Below are 23,925 nucleotides of genomic sequence, written 5' to 3'. Positions count from 1 at the left end.
TTTCGAACAGGCATAAAATGAAGCCTCTAATGTAATTTTGGGATTGACAGCACGAGACCCTGCCCCCTTCTCATTGACTGACTGCTGGAGAAGAGCCGTGGGCGGGTTCTTCACGGCGAAAGTCACAGGGGCGTTTTATGTGCGGCTGCTACGGCTCTGCTTGTTGCGGTGAATGTGTGATTGAGGTCGGTTAATTGTCCCCTCTCGGGGCCGGAGTTCTCGGCACCAAGGAGAAGCCGGAATAGGTAATATAATGTATGTATTCTGATCGCAGATCTTCACTGTCACGATGTCTAGAACATATATATAAAGCAGGTTCTATATATATGGTCTAGTAATAGTCTATATAGCTTTCAATTGAAGTCGCTATTGTCCATCCATTATGTATCCATCTCAGCGCTATTCCACGGATCTCGAAGAAAGGGAGGGGGGAATCTGACAATCAGACAGACACTCTGGCTGGTTAACTCACCAGCCTAAATGGAGAAGAGTATTGCTGTAGTCGAACCAATTATATGATCTATCTGAATCTGAGTGTCGTCTTTCAGGGCAGTGCATAAAATGGGTAGCAAAATAATGCAATTTGAATAGATAGCCTTTGTTTGGTATATGCCGTTTTTTCTCCCCTTCAATAAGCCATTATGTTATTCAGCCTTCAATAATATATATTCTAGGCTATATTGAAACGAAACATGAAATGAAACATTGCATATTCAGGTTTGTTTTTTTGCGAAGGTTGATAAAATGATTATGCTATTGAAATTCATGTTAGGCGTAATGCATTTTTGGGATTGTGGTTTTATTAGTCTACTGACTACCTTATTAACGTGATCAACTGTTCCTGAGGGCAAGGAGATATCGCAGTTTCCTCTTGTCTGACATGCAAGATTGTTGTAGACTATGTGTTATAGTCCTGGTTTACCCCTTTATTTGTGTTGGCAATAGGACAGACGTCATCTTCTTATTGCGTTAGTTATCGGGTGTTGTGCATTAGTCGCTGTAGGCCTTGTCTACTGCTGGTATCAATAGAAGGAGCAGAGAACAGCAAGCCTATGGATGAAATAACAATACAATAGCATAGTGGCCTTGAGGCGCCGGGTAACACAACAAAGACAATAACACACAAACACACGCTGTTGCAATCCAGCTATTTTGAAAGTAAGATAAGATTTAAGTGCTCTTGTAACTGCTGTATTATCCTGGCAGAAGGTTAAAAACAGAGAGAGAAAGAGTGAGGGAGAGAGAGGGAAAGAGAGATCGAACTTATAGACTGCATTAGTCTTGCATGTCAAACTTATACACAGCAGTGGTTAGAAGACACTGCACACACCCACAACCTCATACCCAAAAAGCAGACACTGTGTGTGTACATGCGTGTGTGAGTTAAAATGATGTCAGAGCTTGGTTATGGAAACAGAGGAGCCTTCTGTCTACATGAATAATGCATCTCCAGCTGCACACACACACACACACACACACACACACACACACACACACACACACACACACACACACACACACACACACACACACACACACACACACACACACACACACACACACACACACACACACACACACACACTCACTCACTCACTCACTCACTCACTCACTCACTCACTCACTCACTCACTCACTCACTCACTCACTCACTCACTCACTCACTCACTCACTCACTCACTCACTCACTCACTCACTCACTCACTCACTCACTCACTCACTCACTCACTCACCACCACCACTCACTCACTCACTCACTCACCACTCACTCACTCACTCACTCACTCACTCACTCACTCACTCACTCACTCACTCACTCACTCACTCACTCACTCACATGCAGACAGAAGCAGGTACTTAAAAGAAGGAAAAGGGTACCAGCAGTCAAGGAGACAGAAGCAGGTTACATAGACAGGTTACATTGAGGGATGTAGTCATGGAAACAACAGTCACAAAGACAGGCAGAGACCGCAGTGGCACGGTCAGAAGGACAGAAACCATTGAGAATATAGCCAGCAGCAGATAGAAGTGTACAGAAATAGAAAGGACACATGGAGGAGAGAACACTCCATCTCTATCTACACAGCTCTGAATGTCAAGCTCTACTGAACATGCTCCGTAGCCATGGAGACAGGAGCAGACCCTCGCACAGACAGACAGAGGCTGCATCTTAACAGTCTAAAGTGGCTTCCTCTCCACGTCATCTGCTTTGGTCTGAAATCACAGGATTGGTGAAAGCAATATGGTGGACGACTATTTAGCATTTGCTATAATCTCTTCAGTTCTTTTAGATTCATGCAGATGGAGGCAAGGAGATGAGAATAGAGGATGGTAGTCAGGTGTCATTAGCTTGGCTCTGTTTCATGCTTAAATACGCTCCCTTGTGTCGATTTGTGTCCATGAGCTCCTCAGGGACGGGGCTAGAGTACTGTAGTAGGGGAAGTGAGTCTAAATGGCGTTGAACGTTTAGCACAGGGGAAATTACTGGTACATAATGCATTAGTTTTGAGGATGGCTCAGCATTGGGGATTTGTATGGTCGGCTGTGTTTCAGAGCTGCAAGGAGTTTTCGTTAGCTCTGGCTCTCTCACGCTGCAGAACCGGCCAGAGTGCATCACACACACATACACACACACACACACACGTTTGTTTTACTATCCTTGTGGGGACCAAACAATTGACCCCCATTCAAAATCCTATTTTCCGTAACCACTAACCCTAGCCCTTAACCTCATCCTTAACCTAACCATAACCCTTAACTTAACTGTAACCCTAAACCTGACCCCTAAGCCTAAAATAGCCTTATTCCTTGTGGGGACCGGCGAAATGTCCCCACTTTACCAAATATTTGTTTTACTGTCCTTGTGAGGACTTCTGGTCCTCACAAGGATAGTAAAAACACACCACACACCACATACACACCACATCACATCATACACCACATCACACACCACATCGCACTACACACCACATACACACCACATCACACACCACATCACATTACACACCACATACACACCACATACACATCACACACCACACCACACACCACATACACACCACATCACACACCACACCACATACACACCACATCACATCACACACCACATCACACACCACATGCACAGTGATCAGTTGACAGTCTTCCACTCTTTTTCTTGTCCCCATCTCACAGCTCTCTCTCTCTTCGTCTCTCATTTTCATTCTTTCTCTACTCCTTTGTTTTTCCGTTTTATCCTTTCTCTCTGTCAACCTTTTTTCCTTCTCTCTTTCCATCTCTCTCTTCTCTCCTGTTTTCTTTCTCCCCTCCCTCCGCTCTCCCTTTCATATTCTCTCTCTCTCTCTCTCTCTCTCTCTCTTGTTATCTCTTTCTCACTCAGACAAGTGAGAAAGAGATGCTCTGTCTCTATCCCTCTTTCTCTTCATCATTCTAGCCCTCTCCCTCTTTATCTCTCTGTCCTTCCTCTCAACCATACCCATTTCCTCTCTGCCTCAATCCCAGATAATTCCTTCTGTCTCAATCCCAGATAAATCCCTCTCTGAGAGACTGTAATATTGCAGCAGGAGAGAGCGAAAGAGAGATTACATTGAGCAGGCGCAGTGCTACAGTACATCATCTCTGCACACACCTCGCACACTACACACACATGTTCATATTAACTTGCACACGTCACATATACACACATACAATGCACATATTTACAAAGTTATACAGTAGTACACATGTATGCTTGAGTACACACTCACATGCACATACGTGCACACACACACACAAACACTGTTTAATTTCCCAGCTTTTTAACCTCTGCTCTCTGACCTACAGGGTGATGTCTGATTGGCCACTGGGGGGTGGCTGTCCTCTCTGTCACCAGCTCACCCTCTGAGGCTTATGGGATAGGACGCCCCCCTCCCAACCCCTTTGTGACCTCCCGACCTGTAACCCCAGTGACGATTGTGCCGAAGGCCGTGCCTGGCGATTGGAGCCCTGGTCCTGACATGGGCAGCCCCGGCTGTGAGGTGGGTTTTGATTTTGCAGTTTGTACCCTCCCAGCTGTGTGTATGAATTGTGTAATGCTGATCCTCTGATCTGCTATTAACCATTCCGATCCGCTAATTACCTTGTATACACAAATAAAAGACAAGTTGGTAATTACACCGTAATAACATATAGATTACTTGGTTGTTTCTTTGGGATTCATTCACACAAGCTTTTCTGTTCAACTATCATTGTCCTCCAACATCTCCCATATAAATCTCTTCTCCTTTATCCAGGTGAGTCCGGCAGGGCCCGTGGAGCCCGTGCTGGAGGCCTTGTGTCCAGAGTGTGGTCAGATCCACCTGGCCTGGGAGAACCACCTCTATAACTACCGCCTGGAGGTGGACGATGACCTGGTGTGTCACATCTGCCTGCAGCCCCTGGTCCAGCCCCTGGACACACCCTGCGGACACACCTTCTGTGCTCGCTGCCTCCGCAGCTTCCTCCGGGAGCGGGACTTCTGCCCGCTGGACCGGGAGCGGCTACATCTGCAGGTGTGTAGGCGGAGCAGCATCCTGGTACACAAGCTGCTTGACAAGCTGTCTGTGTCCTGTCCCCTGGCTCTGGCCTGCAGCCTCAGCATGCCCCGCTGTGACCTGGAGGCTCACCTCAAACACAGGTAGAGTGGAGTCACACACACACACATACACACACACACACAGCGGTAGAGTGGAGTCACACACACACATACACACACACACACAGCGGTAGAGTGGAGTCACACACACACACAGCGGTAGAGTGGAGTCACACACACACACAGCGGTAGAGTGGAGTCACACACACACACAGCGGTAGAGTGGAGTCACACACACCGGTAGAGTGGAGACACACACACACACACACACACACACACACACACACACACACACACACACACACACACACACACACACACACACACACACACACACACACACACACACACACACACACACACAGCGGTAGAGTGGAGTCACACACACACACACACACACACACACACACACACACACACACACACACACACACACACACACACACACACACACACACACACACACACACACACACACACACACACACACACACACACACACACACACACACACACACAGCGGTAGAGTGGAGTCACACACGCGCATGTGCGCACACACCTCACAATGTGAGTGGATATGTGACGGTTGGGAGCTCAGCAGGCTAGTGGTCGCTGTGAGGAAACTGTACATCAACTATATCTGAAGTGAGAGAGATCTGTAGTGTAAAGTACTAATTTCGGTTGTAGGATCTGGTCTCTAAGCTGGGATGCTGACATTTGTAGTGTTAAAAACAGTAAATAGGACAGACATTGCAGTTGTAGAGATGTTTCAGTCAGAAGTGTACATACACTTAGGTCGGAGTCATTAAAACGAGTTTTTCAACCACTCACAAATTTATTGTTAACAAACTATAGTTTTGGGAAGTCGGTTAGGACATCTACTTTGTGCATGACACAAGTAATTTTTCCAAAAATGATTTACAGACAGATTATTTTACTTATAATTAACTGTATCACAATTCCAGTGGTTTACATACACTATTATGCTGAGCAGACCGGACACGTCCCGTGTGCGAGCATCGCAAAATAAATGTAGAAATCCATGTTATTAAATTATTACGCCAACAAGCGTCTGCGATGCCAAGAGCTAAAATATAAGTCCTTTATATTTCTGACGCAGATTGCGCTGCAAGTCCTGCCTCTCCCATCTCCTCATTGGTTTATAGAAGCAGGTACCCACGTGCCATCTCCTCATTGGTTATACCCACATGGGTGATTGAAAGACAAAATGTTTTGCCGGTTGTCGTGGTAAACGTGTAGATGCCAATCACCATTTAAGTTCAAAGATGAAAAAGCCTGGAAGGAGGAGAGATGACTAGAAATGATTCAGTTGGCAGTAATGTGTGGATTAATTGTCGGAGTAGAGGACCTTGTGCATTTCAAGTAAAATAACAACTCAATGTTTATATCCCAGGACAAATTAGCTAGCAACAGCAAGCTAGCTAAATATGACAAATTAACTAGCAAGTGCAAGCTAACTAGCTAAATTACCATACATGTTTAATGTATGTCCCCAAATTAATGTAATTGGTTCAGAGTTTGTTTTGATATTTTAACCTGTGCGTTGTGATCGCGTTTGGTGTAGTGGGACAAAATAAATGTATGTACGATAGCGTACGATGGCGCGCAGCCGGTTTGGGTTCTGTGTAAGTTGACAGTGCCTTTGAACAGCTTGAAAAATTTCAGAAAATTATGTCATGGCTTTAGAAGCTTCTGATAGGCTAATTGACATCATTTCAGTCAATTGGAGGTGTACCTGTGGATGTATTTCAAGGCCTACCTTCAAACTCAGTGCCTCTTTGCTTGACATCATGGGAAAATCAAAAGAAATCAGCCAAGACCTCAGAAAAACAATTGTAGATCTCCACAAGTCTGGTTCATCCTGGTTCATCCTTGGGAGCAATTTCCAAATATATATATATACACCGTATGGGACCACACAGCCGTCATACTGCTCAAGAAGGAGGCGCGTTCTGTCTCCTAGAGATGAATGGACTTTTGTGTGAAAAGTGCAAATCAATCCCAGAACATCAGCAAAGGACCTTGTAAAGATGCTGGGGGAAAGAGGTACAAAAGTATCTATATCCACAGTAAAAACGAGTCCTATATCGACCTAACCTGAAAGGTCGCTCAGCAAGGAAGAAGCCACTGTTCCAAAACCGCCATAAAAAAAAGCCAGACTACGTTTTGCAACTGCACATGGGGACAAAGATCATATTTTTTGGAGAAATGTCCTCTGGTCTGATGAAACAAAAATAGATCTGTTTGGCCATAATGACTATCGTTTTGTTTGGAGGAAAAAGGGGGCGGCTTGCAAGCCGAAGAACGCTATCCCAACCGTGAAAGCACGGGGGTTGCAGCATCATGTTGTGGGGATGCTTTCCTGCAGGAGGGACTGGTGCATTTCACAAAATAGATGGCATCATGAGGGAGGAAAATAATGTGGATATATTGAAGCAATATCTCAAGACATCAGTCAGGAAGTTAAAGCTTGGTTGCAAATGGGTCTTTCAAATGGACAATGACCCCAAATGTCTTAAGGACAACAAAGGTCAAGGTATTGGAGTGGCCATCACAAAGCCCTGACCTCAATCCTATAGAAAATTTGTGGGCAGAACTGAAAAAGTGTGTGCGAGCAAGGAGGTCTATGAACCTGACTCAGTTGCACCAGCTCTGTGTAACGGCTGTTGGAAGAAGTGGACCAAAGCGCAGCGTGGTAAGTGTTCATGATTTATTGATAGAACTGAACACTGAATAACAACAAAGAGACCGAACGAAACAGTTCTGTCTGGTGCAGACACAAAAACAGAAAACAACTACCCACAAAACACAGGTGGGAACAGGCTACCTAAGTATGGTTCTCAATCAGAGACAACGATAGACAGCTGCCTCTGATTGAGAACCACACCCGGCCAAACACACAGAAATAGAAAACATAGAACACAAAACATAAAATGCCCATCCGAACTCACGCCCTGACCAAACCAAAATAGAAAAGGATCTCTAAGGTCAGGGTGTGACGCTCTGTCAGGAGGAATGGGCCAAAATTCACCCGACATTTTGTGGGAAGCTTGTGGAAGGCTACCTGAAACATTTGAGCCAAGTTAAACAATTTAAAGGCAATGCTATCAAATACTAATTGAGTGTATGTAAACTTCTGACCCACTGGGAATGTGATGAAAGAAATAAAAGCTGAAAGAAATATTTTTTTCTCCTATTATTCTGACATTTCACATTCTTAAAATAAAGTGGTGATCCTAACTGACCTAAGACAGGGAATTGTTACTAGGATTAAATGTCAGGAATTGTGAAAAACTGAGTTTAAATGTATTAGGTTAAGGTGTATGTAAACTTCAGACTTCAACTGTATCTGAAGCTTATTGCTTGGTTTCTATAGCTAGCTTGAGTGCTAGCCTTTCATCTTCAGCCAACCTGTTTGTTGTCCTGACTCCTGCTGAATTTGTATTTATAAAGGATCCCGGGGTCCTTTATCATTTAAAAAACATTACAATACATTCAGAACAAATATCGCAACACACCGTGTGCCCTCGGGCCCCTACTCCACTACCACATATCTACAACACAAAATACATGAGTACGTGTGTGTATAGTGCGTATGTTATCATGTGTCTGCAGGCATGTGTCTGGTCTATGTTTGTGTTGCTTCACAGTCCCCGCTGTTCCACAAGGTGTATTTTTATCTGCTTTTTAAATTCTGATTCTACTGTTTGCATCAGTTACTTGATGTGGAATAGAGTTCCATGTAGTCATTGATCTATGTAGTACTGTGCACCTCCCATTGTCTGTTCTGGACTTGGGGACTGTGAAGAGTCCTCTGGTGGAATGTCTTGTGGGGTATGCAGGTCTGTCTGAGCTGTGTGCTCGTCATTTAAAGAGAGAGCTCGGTGCCTTCAACATGTCAATACCTCTCACAAATACAAGTAGTGATGAAGTCAATCTCTCCTCCACTTTGAGCCAGGAGAGATTGACATGCATATTATGAATGTTTTTCTCTGTCCAAGGGCCAGCCGTGCTGCTCTGTTCTGAGTCAATTGCAATTCCCAAGTCCCTCTTTGTGGTACCTGACCACACGACTGAACAGTAGTCCAGGTGTGACAAAACTCAAACCTGTAGGACCTGTGTTGTTGATAGTGTCGTTCAGAAGGTAGAGCAGCGCTTTATTATGGAGCGACATCTCCCCATCTTATCTTCTGTCGCATCAACAATGTTTTGACCATGACAGTTTACATTTCAGGGTTACTCCAAGACGTTTAGTCACCTCAACGTGATCAATTTCCACATTATTCATTACAAGATTTAGTTGAGGTTTGGGGTTTAGGTTATGATTTGTCCAAAATACAATACTTTTAGTTTTTTAAATATTTAGGACTAACGTATTCCTTGCCACCCATTCTGAAACTAACTGCAGCTCTTTGTTAAGTCTTACAGTCATTTCAGTCGCTGTAGTAGCTGACATGTATAGTGTTGAGTCATCCTAATACATGGACACTGCCTTGCACTGCTCTACCCTGCACTGCCCTGCACTGCTCTACCCTGCACTGCTCTACCCTGCACTGCTCTACACTGCACTGCTCTACCCTGCACTGCTCTACCCTGATCTACCCTGCACTGCTCTACCCTGCACTGCTCTACCCTGAGCTACCCTGCACTGCTCTACCCTGCACTGCTCTACCCTGCACTGCTCTACCCTGCACTGCTCTACCCTGATCTACCCTGCACTGCTCTACCCTGCACTGCTCTACCCTGCTCTACCCTGCACTGCTCTACCCTGCACCGCTCTACCCTGCACCGCTCTACCCTGCCCTGCTCTACCCTGCACTGCTCTACCCTGCACTGCTCTACCCTGCCCTGCTCTACCCTGCACTGCTCTACCCTGCACTGCTCTACCCTGCACTGCTCTACCCTGCACTGCTCTACCCTGCCCTGCTCTACCCTGCACTGCTCTACCCTGCACTGCTCTATCCTGCTCTACCCTGCACTGCTTTACCCTGCACTGCTCTACCCTGCACTGCTCTACCCTGCTCTACCCTGCACTGCTCTACCCTACACTACTCTACCCTGCTCTACCCTGCACTGCTCTACCCTGCACTGCTCTACCCTGCACTGCTCTACCCTACTCTGCTCTACCCTGCACTGATCTACCCTGCACTGCTCTACCCTGCACTGCTCTACCCTGCACTGCTCTACCCTGCTCTACCCTGCACTGCTTTACCCTGCACTGCTCTACCCTGCACTGCTCTACCCTGCACTGCTCTACCCTGCCCTGCTCTACCCTGCACTGCTCTACCCTGCACCGCTCTACCCTGCACTGCTCTACCCTGCACTGCTCTGCTCTACCCTGCACTGCACTGCTCTACCCTGCACTGCTCTGCTCTACCCTGCACTGCTCTACCCTGCACTGCTCTACCCTGCACTGCTCTGCTCTACCCTGCACTGCTCTACCCTGCACTGCTCTACCCTGCACTGCTCTGCTCTACCCTGCACTGCACTGCTCTACCCTGCACCGCTCTACCCTGCACTGCTCTACCCTGCACTGCTCTGCTCTACCCTGCACTGCACTGCTCTACCCTGCACCGCTCTACCCTGCACTGCACTGCTCTACCCTGCACTGCTCTGCTCTACCCTGCACTGCTCTACCCTGCACTGCTCTACTCTACCCTGCACTGCTCTACCCTGCACCTCTCTACCTTGCACTGCTCTACCCTGCCCTGCTCTGCTCTACCCTGCACTGCTCTACCCTGCACTGCTCTACCCTGCTCTACCCTGCACTGCTTTAGCCTGCACTGCTCTACCCTGCACTGCTCTACCCTGCACTGCTCGACCCTGCTCTACCCTGCACTGCTCTACCCTGCACTGCTCTACCCTACACTACTCTACCCTGCTCTACCCTGCACTGCTCTACCCTGCACTGCTCTACCCTACTCTGCTCTACCCTGCACTGATCTACCCTGCACTGCTCTACCCTGCACTGCTCTACCCTGCACTGCTCTACCCCGCTCTACCCTGCACTGCTCTACCCTGCACTGCTCTACCCTGCACTGCTCTACCCTGCACTGCTCTACCCTGCTCTACCCTGCACTGCTTTACCCTGCCCTGCTCTACCCTGCACTGCTCTACCCTGCTCTACCCTGCACTGCTCTACCCTGCACTGCTCTACCCTACACTACTCTACCCTGCTCTACCCTGCACTGCTCTACCCTGCACTGCTCTACCCTGCACTGCTCCAACCTGCTCTACCCTGCACTGCTCTACCCTGCCCTGCTCTACCCTGCACTGCTCTACCCTGCACTGCTCTACCCTGCACTGCTCTACCCTACACTACTCTACCCTGCTCTACCCTGCACTGCTCTACCCTGCACTGCCCTAACCTGCTCTACCCTGCACTGCTCTACCCTGGACTGCTCTACCCTGCACTGCTCTACCCTGCACTGCTCTACCCTGCACTGCTCTACCCTACTCTGCTCTACCCTGCACTGCTCTACCCTGCACTACTCTACCCTGCTCTACCCTGCACTGCTCTACCCTGCTCTGCTCTACCCTGCTCTACCCTGCACTGCTCTACCCTGCACTACTCTACCCTGCTCTACCCTGCACTGCTCTACCCTACTCTGCTCTACCCTGCACTGCTCTACCCTACTCTGCTCTACCCTGCTCTGCTCTACCCTGCACTGCTCTACCCTGCACTACTCTACCCTGCTCTACCCTGCACTGCTCTACCCTGCACTGCTCTACCCTACTCTGCTCTACCCTGCACTGCGCTACCCTGCACTGCTCTACCCTGCCCTGCTCTACCCTGCCCTGCTCTACCCTGCACTGCTCTACCCTGCACTGCTCTACCCTGCACTGCTCTACCCTGCACTGCTCTACCCTGCACTGCTCTACCCTGCCCTCCTCTACCCTACTCTGCCCTACCCTACTCTACCCTACTCTGCTCTGTCCAGCCCTCCTCTACCCTACTCTGCTCTGTCCAGCCCTCCTCTACCATGCTCTGCTCTGTCCAGCCCTCCTCTACCCTGCTCTGCTCTGTCCAGCCCTCCTCTACCCTGCTCTGCTCTGTCCAGCCCTCCTCTACCCTATTATGCTCTGTCCAGCCCTCCTCTACCCTGCTCTGCTCTCTCCAGCCCTCCTCTACCCTGCTCTGCTCTGTCCAGCCCTCCTCTACCCTACTCTGCTCTGTCCAGCCCTCCTCTACCCTATTCTGCTCTGTCCAGCCCTCCTCTACCCTGCTCTGCTCTGTCCAGCCCTCCTCTACCTTGCTCTGCTCTCTCCAGCCCTCCTCTACCCTGCTCTGCTCTGTCCAGCCCTCCTCTACCCTACTCTGCTCTGTCCAGCCCTCCTCTACCCTACTCTGCTCTGTCCAGCCCTCCTCTACCCTGCTCTGCTCTGTCCAGCCCTCCTCTACCCTACTCTGCTCTGTCCAGCCCTCCTCTACCCTACTCTGCTCTGTCCAGCCCTCCTCTACCCTGCTATGCTCTGTCTAGCCCTCCTCTACCCTGCTCTGCTCTGTCCAGCCCTCCTCTACCCTACTCTGCTCTGTCCAGCCCTCCTCTACCCTGCTCTGCTCTGTCCAGCCCTCCTCTACCCTGCTCTGCTCTGTCCAGCCCTCCTCTACCCTACTCTGCTCTGTCCAGCCCTCCTCTACCCTGCTCTGCTCTGTCCAGCCCTCCTCTACCCTACTCTGCTCTATCCAGCCCTCCTCTACCCTGCTCTGCTCTGTCAAGCCCTCCTCTACCCTGCTCTGCTCTGTCCAGCCCTCCTCTACCCTGCTCTGCTCTGTCCAGCCCTCCTCTACCCTGCTCTGCTCTGTCCAGCCCTCCTCTACCCTACTCTGCTCTGTCCAGCCCTCCTCTACCCTGCTCTGCTCTGTCTAGCCCTCCTCTACCCTACTCTGCTCTGTCCAGCCGTCCTCTACCCTGCTCTGCTCTGTCCAGCCCTCCTCTACCCTGCTCTGCTCTGTCCAGCCCTCCTCTACCCTACTCTGCTCTGTCCAGCCCTCCTCTACCCTGCTCTGCTCTGTCCAGCCCTCCTCTACCCTACTCTGCTCTGTCCAGCCCTCCTCTACCCTACTCTGCTCTGTCCAGCCCTCCTCTACCCTACTCTGCTCTGTCCAGCCCTCCCCTACCCTGCTCTGCTCTGTCCAGCCCTCCTCTACCCTACTCTGCTCTGTCCAGCCCTCCTCTACCCTACTCTGCTCTGTCCAGCCCTCCTCTACCCTGCTCTGCTCTGTCTAGCCCTCCTCTACCCTACTCTGCTCTGTCCAGCCGTCCTCTACCCTGCTCTGCTCTGTCCAGCCCTCCTCTACCCTGCTCTGCTCTGTCCATCCCTCCTCTACCCTGCTCTGCTCTGTCCAGCCCTCCTCTACCCTGCTCTGCTCTGTCCAGCCCTCCTCTACCCTACTCTGCTCTGTCCAGCCCTCCTCTACCCTGCTCTGCTCTGTCCAGCCCTCCTCTACCCTACTCTGCTCTGTCCAGCCCTCCTCTACCCTGCTCTGCTCTGTCCAGCCCTCCTCTACCCTACTCTGCTCTGTCCAGCCCTCCCCTACCCTGCTCTGCTCTGTCCAGCCCTCCTCTACCCTACTCTGCTCTGTCCAGCCCTCCTCTACCCTACTCTGCTCTGTCCAGCCCTCCTCTACCCTGCTCTGCTCTGTCTAGCCCTCCTCTACCCTACTCTGCTCTGTCCAGCCGTCCTCTACCCTGCTCTGCTCTGTCCAGCCCTCCTCTACCCTGCTCTGCTCTGTCCATCCCTCCTCTACCCTGCTCTGCTCTGTCCAGCCCTCCTCTACCCTGCTCTGCTCTGTCCAGCCCTCCTCTACCCTACTCTGCTCTGTCCAGCCCTCCTCTACCCTGCTCTGCTCTGTCCACCCCTCCTCTACCCTACTCTGCTCTGTCCAGCCCTCCTCTACCCTACTCTGCTCTGTCCAGCCCTCTTCTACCCTGCTCTGTCCAGCCGTCCCCTACCCTGCTCTGCTCTGTCCAGCCCTCCTCTACCCTGCTCTGCTCTGTCCAGCCCTCCTCTACCCTACTCTGCTCTGTCCAGCCCTCCTCTACCCTGCTCTGCCCTGCCCTCCTCTACCCTGCTCTGCTCTGTCCAGCCCTCCTCTACCCTGCTCTGCCCTGCCCTCCTCTACCCTGCTCTGCTCTGTCCAGCCCTCCTCTACCCTGCTCTGCTCTGTCCAGCCTATGGGACAGTGTCCACTAAAGCACAATTGTAATCATTTTACAGTGCATCCTCTCTTACTTCCTTCCTCCCTCAAAGTCATCACTGATCTGTCAAGGTTGGATTGGTGAAACCAATGAGATGAAAACCTTTGCCAACAACGTCAACTTGGTCAACAAACATTGCCATTCATTTTAATCAGTGATTGCCTCAATTAAGGAATGGAGGAAGGAAGGATACCTTTTAAAGTTTTTAAACAAAGTGTAAGATGCTAGGTCGGAAAAATACAGGTTAAGACAACCTAATATTTCCATGTGTCAGCGTTAGAAAATAAACCAGATCATTGGACCAGCGCTATTTCTACAGGATGAGCATTAACACGTGACCAGCCGTATGGAAATCAGATAATACAGTGGTTGAAGATCATTTGAAAAACGTTTAAATTAATGACAGTAAAACAGTTATGCTATCATTCACTTCCAGACTGACAAGATGGTGTGAACAGACATGGTTGCCCTGTTCGTATCTCCTAGACAATTTTTCTTGTCGGGTATCACTTTGATTTGATTTTTGCCCACGGCGCTGAACATTTCTGCAGGGAATTATTACATTGCCTTTGGTACCTTCAACACTAGATATCCACTATACCTTCTCCTCACTAGGTAGCCAAACACAAGAAGGGTGTTTTATGTCTCACTCCAAGGGGTCCCTAGATCTTTCTGAGGTGTCTGTGCATGACTGGACATTCTTTTCTCTGTTCTTTAAGCATCTATAGATTAAGGCCCAGGTCCATTTGGGTCATTCCCTATGCCCCAACCCTAAGACAGTAATGAAGCTAAGGATGGGATGAGATCATGAGAGACAGAGTTGGGTGTTTGTCAGCTTGGACATTTAATATTGTGTCACTAAAGCCATCTTAAAGTCAGAGATTAGAACAGAAGACTGCCAGGGCACTTGGAACGTCCTTGAACTGGGTGGAATGTTCTGGAACTGGGTGGACTGTTCTGGAACTGGGTGGAATGTTCTGGAACTGGGTGGAATGTTCTGGAACTGGGTGGAATGTTCTGGAACTTGTCTGATGATCTGATCCTTGATCCTTTAGGACGAGCTGTGGTTCTTCCTGCACAGCTTAAATCATAGCAGCTATAGGATGGACTGGTCAATGCCAGTGGTGGAAAAAGTACCCAACTATCATACTTAAGTAAAAGTAAAGATACCTTAATAGAAAATGACTCAAGTAAAACTCACCCAGTAAAATTCTACTTGAGTATTCATCCTAATGTGTTTGTTTTTAAGCATTAAATGACCTGGTACGATAGTGCATTGATCAGTTTTTGCCCAAAGTCGACCACCACATCCCTCTCTCTCTGTGTCCAGGTGTCCGGGGACGCAGTGTCAGCAGACCAGTTTAGAGGGACCACCATGTGATTCCGGGGAGGAGGGAGCCATGGTGACCAGCCCCTCCAAGTCCCCACGCTCCCACCAGACGGAGACAGACCTGCAGGAGGAGAGCTCCTCCTCGCCTCCTGGTGTCACCTCCACCACCGGAAGCAGCATCCCCATGTGGACCGACGAGCCTGGATCGGACAACCCCGCCTTCGAGGAGAGCGATGAGGAGGACAGTGAGTGACAACTGTGTGTGTGTGTGTGTGTGTGTGTGTGTGTGTGTGTGTGTGTGTGTGTGTGTGTGTGTGTGTGTGTGTGTGTGTGTGTGTGTGTGTGTGTGTGTGTGTGTGTGTGTGTGTGTGTGTGTGTGTGTGTGTGTGTGTGTGTATAACCTCTCTCTCTCTGTGTGTAGGTGTGGTAGGGTTGGAGTGTGTGGTGCCCAGGGTAAAGCGACCCCTCAGTAACCCGTGCATCCACCTCCTCCGCACCGCCAGCTCTGCCTCCTCTGGGTGGGACAGCCCAGAGTCACCACCCCTCTCTGCAGAAGAGGGTATGACATCACTTCCTCCATCTGACTTCCTGTCTCTAACCTTCCAATGTAATCATGTCGAATTTAAACATTCATGAATATAAGAGATTGATGTGCTCCCATGTCCCTGTGTATCTCCCAGGTAGTGTGAAGCTGCCGTCCCTTCCAGAGGGTGAGATCACCACCATCGAGGTTCACCGCTCCAACCCCTATGTAGAGCTGGGCATCAGCATCGTCGGGGGCAACGAAACGCCTCTCATCAACGTGGTGATCCAGGAAGTGTACCGTGATGGGGTCATTGCTCGAGATGGCAGGCTTCTGGCCGGGGACCAGATTCTACAGGTGAGGACCATGGATCCATCCTCACCTTTTCTCCTCTAATATTCCTCCAAAGCCAAGCTCCCTCCTCCTATGTCTCTCTCTTTCTCCCTCTCTGCAGGTCAACAGTGTAGACATCAGCAATGTGGGCCATACCTTTGCTCGCTCCACGTTGGCACGCCCCTGTGCCACACTGCAGCTCACTGTCCTAAGGGAGCGCCGCTGTGTCTCTCGCCCACCTCCCTCCACCACCCCCTCGGTGCCCCACGCCCCCTGTTCCACCCCAGAGGGTACTCCGTTCAGCCCTGCCAGCCTGAGGATCACCCTGCAGAAAAAGGACTCGTCGGAGCAGTTGGGCATCAAGCTGGTGCGGAGGACTGATGAGGAGGGGGTGTTTGTGTTAGACCTGCTGGATGGTGGCCTGGCTGCCAAGGACGGGAGGCTGTGTAGTAACGATCGCGTGCTGGCTGTCAACGAGCAGGACCTACGCCACGGCACTCCTGAACAGGCTGCTCAGATCATACAGGTAAGACTGCTAAGGGATTAACAGTGTTTCTGACCATCCTCTTGTGGATGGCTAACCCAACTCCCTTTTCCTGTCAACTACAGGCCAGCGGCGAAAGAGTCTATCTGCTGATTGGCCGTCCCCTCAAGCCTACCCTTCCCCCTCCATCAAGCTCCACCTCCAGCAGAGATCTGTACTGCCATGACCACTTCCTCCCCAACCACCACCACCATCACCACAGCTTATCCCCCAACCCCAGCACCGTACCCACCTGCGCCCACCTGGCCCGCTCCAGCACCCACAGAGTGAGTACACACCTGAGGGAGTGTGTGTGTCTGACTGTGTTTGTTCATATGTATCTGTTTATGCTGGAGGCCACCCAATGTGTAGGATCTCTCTTTGTGTGTGTGTGTGTGTGTGTGTGTGTGTGTGTGTGTGTGTGTGTGTGTGTGTGTGTGTGTGTGTGTGTGTGTGTGTGTGTGTGTGTGTGTGTGTGTGTGTGTGTGTGTGTGTGTGTGTGTGTGTGTGTGTGTGTGTGTGTGTGTGTGTGTGTGTGTGTGTGAATATGAATAGACCAGAGGACATTTCTCCAAAAAGTATGGTCTTTGTCCCCATGTGCAGTTGCAAACCGTAGTCTGGCTTTTTTATTGAGGTTTTGGAGCAGTGGCTTCTTCCTTGCTGAGTGGCCTTTCAGGTTATGTCAATGTAGGACTCGTTTTACTGTGGATATAGATACTTTTGTTTCCTCCAGAATCTTCACAAGGTCCTTTGCTAATGTTCTGGGATTGATTTGCACTTTTCGCACCAAAGTACGTTCATCTCTAGGAGACAGAACGCGTCTCCTTCCTGAGCGGTGTGATGGCTGCATGGTCCCATGGTGTTTATACTTTTGTACTATTGTTTGTACAAATGAACGTGGCACTTTTAGGCATTTGGAAATTGCTCCTAAGGATGAACCAGACTTGTGGAGGTCTACAATTATTTTTCTGAGGTCTTGGCTGATTTCTTTTAATTTTCCCATGATGTCAAGCAAAGAGGCACTGAGTTTGAAGGTAGGTTCTGAAATACATCCACAGGTACACCTCCAACTGACTCAAATGATGTCAATTAGCCTATCAGAAGCTTCTAAAGCATTGACATAATTTTCTGGAATTTTTCAAGCTGTTTAAAGGCACAGTCAACTTAGTGTATGTCAACTTCTGACCCACTGGAATTGTGATACAGTGAATTATAAGTGAAATAATCTGGTCTGTAAACAATTGTTGGAAAAATTGTGTCATGCACAAAGTAGATGTCCTAACCAACTTGCCAAAACTATAGTTTGTTAACAAGAAATTTTTGGAGTGATTGAAAAACGAGTATTAATGACTCACACCTAAGTGTATGTAAACTTCCGACTTCAACTGTATTTATATTTATATGTGTGTGTGTGTGTGTGTGTGTGTGTGTGTGTGTGTGTGTGTGTGTGTGTGTGTGTGTGTGTGTGTGTGTGTGTGTGTGTGTGTGTGTGTGTGTGTGTGTGTGTGTGTGTGTGTGTGTGTGTGTGTGTGTGTGTGTGTGTGTGTGTAGGACCTGTCCCAGTGTGTGACCTGTAAGGAGAAACACATCACTGTGAAGAAGGAGACTCATGAGTCTCTGGGTATGACCGTGGCCGGGGGGCGGGGCAGCAAGAGTGGCGAGCTGCCCATCTTTGTGACCAGCGTCCAACCACATGGCTGCCTGTCACGGGTTGGACGAATCAAACAAGGTGAGCTGTGGGCTACAACACAGCCTGTTAGATTGTCGAGGCCAAGTTCTTATTTGGTTTGGCTCATTATCTGCCACAGCTACATTCTCAGGGGTCAGTGTTCGAATGTTCTCTCTCAGGACTCTTTGTCCTTAAGTAACAAAATATTTCTCTATGTCCCTCTCGCTCCTTCTATCTCTCCCTCTTTCTCTCTGTCTCTGTACTCTTTCGGTTCTTCACTCTGCCTCACCAACTTCTGTTTTCCTCTCTCTCTCATTCTCTCTGTCCCCTCCTCTCCTGTAGGTGACATCCTCCTGAGTATCAACGACCAGGACCTGACCTACCTGAGCCACAGCGAGGCGGTTGGCACCTTGAAGGCCAGTGCGGCGTCACCCTCGGTCCAGCTGAGGGCACTGGAGGTCAGCATGGTGGAGGAGCCGGACCAGGACATGACCCTCGAGGACCAGCTGCTGCCCACACACCACCACACACACGACTCAGACTTCGACTGCTCCTGGTCCCCCTCCTGGGTCCTGTGGCTCGGCCTGCCCAGGTAAACAGGAGATATAGAAGACATACCTCGTTGGGTTGGACCTGGGTGGTTGGAATGTTGGGAGTTTGTGTGTGAAAATATTGCTTTGATTTATTTTGTGTTTTCATATTAGTGTAGGTGAAGCAGAGGAGACAAGGAAAGGAAGCAAGTTGACTAGTGAGATCCACCCCATGATTCACCTGAAGTAATCTGCAGAGAATGTGTAATCAGAGCGTTTGTGTTGATTTTGATTCGAGTGTGTTCTGTGTTGGGATGTAAAGGTCACACAGATCATGTATTATGCGTGTGTGTGTGTTGATGTGTGTGTGTTGATGTGTGTGTGTTGACGTGTGTGTGTTGACGTGTGTGTGTTGTCCTGAACGCCGCTGTAGAACTCAACAGCTGTGGATTATCAACTGAGGGGCATGTGGTGACATCCCCAGTGTCTCTCCCCCATTCATCCTTCTGAGACTGGTACAGAGAGGACAGCCTCAAACACACCCATCCCTTTATCTATCGCTCTCCTTTTGTTCTGCTCTGTCTCTCTCTCTCTCTGAATCTCCCTTCCTCCAACTCTCTTTTCCTCCCCACCTCGGTCTTTCTCCTTTCACCCTTTCTCTTGCCCTACTTCCCTCTCAAATCAAATCAAATGTATTTATATAGCCCTTCGTACATCAGCTGATACCTCAAAGTGCTGTACAGAAACTCAGCCTAAAACCCCAAACAGCAAGCAATGCAGGTGTAGAAGCACTGTGGCTAGGAAAAACTCCCTAGAAAGACCAAAACCTAGGAAGAAACCTAGAGAGGAACCAGGCTATGTGGGGTGGCCAGTCCTCTCTCTCTAAACCTGGCCCCTCCCTCCCTCTCTCTCGAAACCTGGCCCCTCCCACTCTCTCTAAACCTGGCCCCTCCCTCTCTCTCTAAACCTGGCCCCTCCCTCTCTCTCTCTAAACCTGGCCCCTCCCTCTCTCTCTCTCTAAACCTGGCCCCTCCCTCTCTCTCTCTCTAAACCTGGCCCCTCCCTCTCTCTCTCTCTAAACCTGGCCCCTCCCTCTCTCTCTCTCTAAACCTGGCCCCTCCCTCTCTCTCTCTCTAAACCTGGCCCCTCCCTCTCTCTCTCTCTAAACCTGGCCCCTCCCTCTCTCTCTCTCTAAACCTGGCCCCTCCCTCTCTCTCTCTCTAAACCTGGCCCCTCCCTCTCTCTCTCTCTAAACCTGGCCCCTCCCTCTCTCTCTCTCTAAACCTGGCCCCTCCCTCCCTCTCTCTCTAAACCTGGCCTCTCCCTCCCTCTCTCTCTAAACCTGGCCCCTCCATCCCTCACTAAACCTGGCCCCTCCCTCCCTCTTTCTCTAAACATGGCCCTCTCCCTCTCTAAACCTGGCCCTCTCCCTCTCTCCCTCTCTCCCTCTCAACCTGGCCCCTCCCTCTCAACCTGCCCCCCCTCCTTCTCAATCTGGCCCCTCCCTCTCCTTATAAACCTGGCCCCACCTCTCCTTCTAAGCCTGGCCCCTCCCTCTCCCTCTAAGCCTGGCCCCTCCCTCTCCCTCTAAACCTGGCTCCTCCCTCTCCATCTCCCCCTTCTTCTGTCTTCCTCACTAAAACACTGACTCATTCTTTCCATCCATTTATCTCAGCTTCCTTCACAGTAGCCATGAGATTGTTCTGCGTAGAAGTCACCCTGGGAGTTGGGGCTTCAGCATCGTTGGGGGATACGAGGAAAACCATAGCAACCAGGCATTCTTCATCAAGACCATTGTCCTTGGAACGCCTGCATACTATGATGGCCGCCTCAAGTAAGCCATCATTCATGTTGTTGGCTTGTGAGCATAAAGACACATTTCCATTATTTGTAAGTTAACAGGCAATAAAGTATACACACACACACACACACACAGAGTATATAAAACATTAAGCTGCTCTTTCTATGACAGACTTACCAGGTGAATGCTATGATCCCCTATTGCCACTTGTTAAATCCACTTCAATCAGTGTAGATGAAGGGGGTGAGACAGGTTAAAGAAGGATTTTTAAGCCTGGAGACAATTGAGACATTGAATGGCACACATACACAATCCAAGGGTGAACGGGAAAGACAATTTAAGTGCCTTTGAATGGGGTATGGTAGTAGGTGCTAGGCACACGTGTTTGTATCAAGAGTTGGAAAGCTGCTGGGGTTTTAAGGCTCAACAGTTGCTCGTGTGTATCAAGAATGGTCCACCATCCAAAGGACATCCCGCCAACTTGACACAACTGTGGGAAACATGGGCCAGCATCCCTGTGAAATGCTTGACACCTTGTAGAGTCCATTCCCCTTATGAATTGAGGCTGTTCTGAGGGTAAAGGGTGGGGTGCAACTCAATATTAGGAAGGCATTCTTAATGTTGGGTATAGTCAGTGTATATGGTCCATCCATATTGTTGTTCCCCTCTGTGTCCCCTCTGTTCCCTAGGTGTGGGGACATGATAGTGGCGGTTAACGGGCTGTCTACAGCTGGTATGAGCCACTCAGCCCTGGTACCCATGCTGAAGGAGCAGCGTAGCAGAGTGGCTCTCACCGTGGTCTCCTGGCCTGGCAGCCTGGCATAGAACCGGGTCAAACTACACTGGACTGCATCATGCCATGCTGATATTACTCTAGACTGTATCTAACCAGGACCAAATCATGCTAGACTGCATCGAACTCAAGCTATGGTGCCAAATCATGCCATACTGAAATTGCTCTGGATCTAACCTACTGTAACCTGGGACAAATCACATGGAATTCATCAAACCAGGCTAGAGTGAACCTGGCCCTCCTAGGCCAAATCCCTCGATACTAGGCTGGACTGTGCCAGCCCCACACCACACTGCACTCACACATACTGATGTGTTCATACAGATGTAGGATCTTAATTTGATCACCCTGTTGCAGAACTATCCTGCAATGCAGGACATTTCAAACTTATAGTGTATGAGGTTTAAAAAGGTCCACTTTAAAATTCCAGACTTCATTTTTCCTTCCGAAAAATGTATCAAAACGCTACAAAAATGTCCATTCTTTATAATCAACATTTCCTGCTGTAGCAAACTGGCTGAAATGAAGAAGCTATATCTGTATGGTCATGTTGCCGGTCTTCACTCCCACACAGAGAGAGTGGGACTGTATGTTAGAGGACAGTATATCATCTCTGTTTCCCTTCACTGGACTCCAGTAGTAGATACCAGGGACATATTCACGTGGCTGCAACGTTACAGAACGTTTCAGATAGAAATTCCCTGCATAGAACAGGATTCTCTGCCATGTAGAATAATGAAATAGATCAGCTTTAGGCCATGTATTTCTGTCATTATAAAATGCTTCTAGGGTTATGTTCAGGAGGAGAAATCATTTTGAAACCAGTTCAGGTAACACCCCTTTCCAAAAAAATATAAAAAACATTCACCCAGTCGCTCCTACTGAATACAACCCAACCCCAGGCCTTACCAAATACCTGCCACGCCCTGGAGGCCCGACCCGCCCCCCTGGACACAGCCTTAGGCCTCATCACCGTGACGACCCAGCCGTCAGCTTGCTGGGGTTTTATACGTGTGTGAATGTGTGTTCTGCGATTTAATAAAGACTTCCCACAGAGTGCATATGAGTCAGTTCTCTTACCTAGAAGTCCATCCACTGTGCTTGTGTGTGTCTGCCACCTCTGCCTGGCCCCACACCTTCATAGTGAAAGAGGAAAACATGTCTTTGGCACGCTAGTTTACTGGAGTCAGTTCAGCACCTGGACGCATTTATATTTTAGCAGACACAACTTACAGGAGCAATTTGGGTTAAGAGCCTTGCTCAGGGGCTCAAACTGATTTTTCAAGTAGTTGGCTCAGGGTTTCAAACCAGCAACCGTTTAGTTACTGGCCCAACACTCTTAACCACTAGGCTCCCTGCCGTGTGTGTTCAGTCAGTTCTGTTGGTGTCTTGTGAGCACTGAGAAGAGCATGCGAGAGGTGATATATTAGGAGCACACAGACCTCTTGGCTATTTAAAGTGCCATTTCTTCTTCAACAAGATCACCCCTCCCCTGGATGAAAGGAACAGACTTTAGAACACGATATGAAAGTGCCATTATTCGAGGCACTTAGTAAATGCCCCTCAACCGAATATTATTGCTAAACATGTTGCATGGTGCATTACACAACCATTAACGTCAGACACAAATCCAGACCTGCAGCAATGAGGATTTATTTGATACATAACTGAAAGAGTCGACTTCTGAAAACAAATTGAACAAAAATACTTCACACAGCGCAAAGTATTAGGTTCCTCTTCCACAGGTTTCAGAACACCCCCGTGGTTCTGATGGAGCAGTCCATATCAGGGCATGGGTGTTACATGATGTAGGAGCTAGTGTTACGGAGTTGGGCAGCCAGTCTGCTGGTCTCAGACCGTGTGGACCCAGTCCCGGACTCCAACTGAGTCTGATGGGACGACTTAAGACTGTTGTGTCTTTATTTGCTCTGATCTTAACTTTTTTTTTTTTACACATAATGTTTCTGCCATCATTTCCCATGACTGAAAAGAGCTTCTGGACATCAGAACAGCTGTCACTGACCAAATCATTGAAGTAGATGTCCTCGTCCAAATAGAGGCGGCGATTGGCATCGATTCCAGGCCCTCATCCCCAACACTCATAGAAGGGGAATACTGCCCTATAGAGGCCGGTGTGAGAGCACCCTGGTAAGACTATGTCGGCGAATTAATAAAAAAAAAAATCACCTCTACCCTCTTACCTAATGTGCAATCGCTGGAAAATAAACTGGATGAGCTCCGTTTGAGACTATCCTATCAACGGGACATTAAGAATTAATATACTATGGAGAGAGTCATGGCTGAACAAGGACATGATTAATAGAAATGTAGCAGGGTTTTTCTATGCATCAGCAGGACAGAACGGCAGAGTCCGGTGAGATCAAGGGGGGTGGTGTGTTTAACGGCTGGTGCGCAATCTCTAATATTAAGGAAGTCTCAAGATTCTGCCCACTTGAGTTAGAATACCTCAAACTGTCCATTTACCACCACAAACCAAACGCTGGCACTAAGACGGCACTCAACGAGTTGCATAGGGCCACAAGCAAACAAGAAAATGCTCATCTAGGAAGCTCTCCTAGTTACCGGT

General features: G+C 49.2%; 1 protein-coding gene across 2 annotated transcripts; it reads left to right on the top strand.

Moving 5' to 3' along the window:
• The first annotated feature begins 106 nt into the window (after positions 1–106).
• Positions 107–22,397, top strand: lnx2a (ligand of numb-protein X 2a). 2 transcript variants are annotated; one of them, XM_046292792.1, is made up of 12 exons: positions 107–245; positions 3,823–4,016; positions 4,272–4,654; positions 15,167–15,411; positions 15,588–15,725; positions 15,847–16,046; positions 16,144–16,548; positions 16,632–16,832; positions 18,097–18,274; positions 18,557–18,806; positions 20,420–20,578; positions 21,235–22,397. In XM_046292792.1, exons 2-12 carry the CDS (start codon positions 3,996–3,998, stop codon positions 21,368–21,370), a joined length of 2,316 nt encoding a protein of 771 aa, XP_046148748.1. In that variant the 5' UTR covers positions 107–245; positions 3,823–3,995; the 3' UTR covers positions 21,371–22,397. The 2 variants fall into 2 exon arrangements, with proteins under 2 accessions (XP_046148748.1, XP_046148747.1); XM_046292791.1 differs by having other exon boundaries at positions 107–255.
• The last annotated feature ends 1,528 nt before the right edge of the window (positions 22,398–23,925 follow it).

The sequence above is a fragment of the Oncorhynchus gorbuscha genome, linkage group LG12 (assembly GCF_021184085.1).
Source record: "Oncorhynchus gorbuscha isolate QuinsamMale2020 ecotype Even-year linkage group LG12, OgorEven_v1.0, whole genome shotgun sequence".
Classification (NCBI taxonomy): Eukaryota; Metazoa; Chordata; class Actinopteri; order Salmoniformes; family Salmonidae; genus Oncorhynchus; species Oncorhynchus gorbuscha.
Note: the sequence above shows the minus strand (reverse complement) of the source record. Positions and strands in the feature narration are given on the sequence as shown.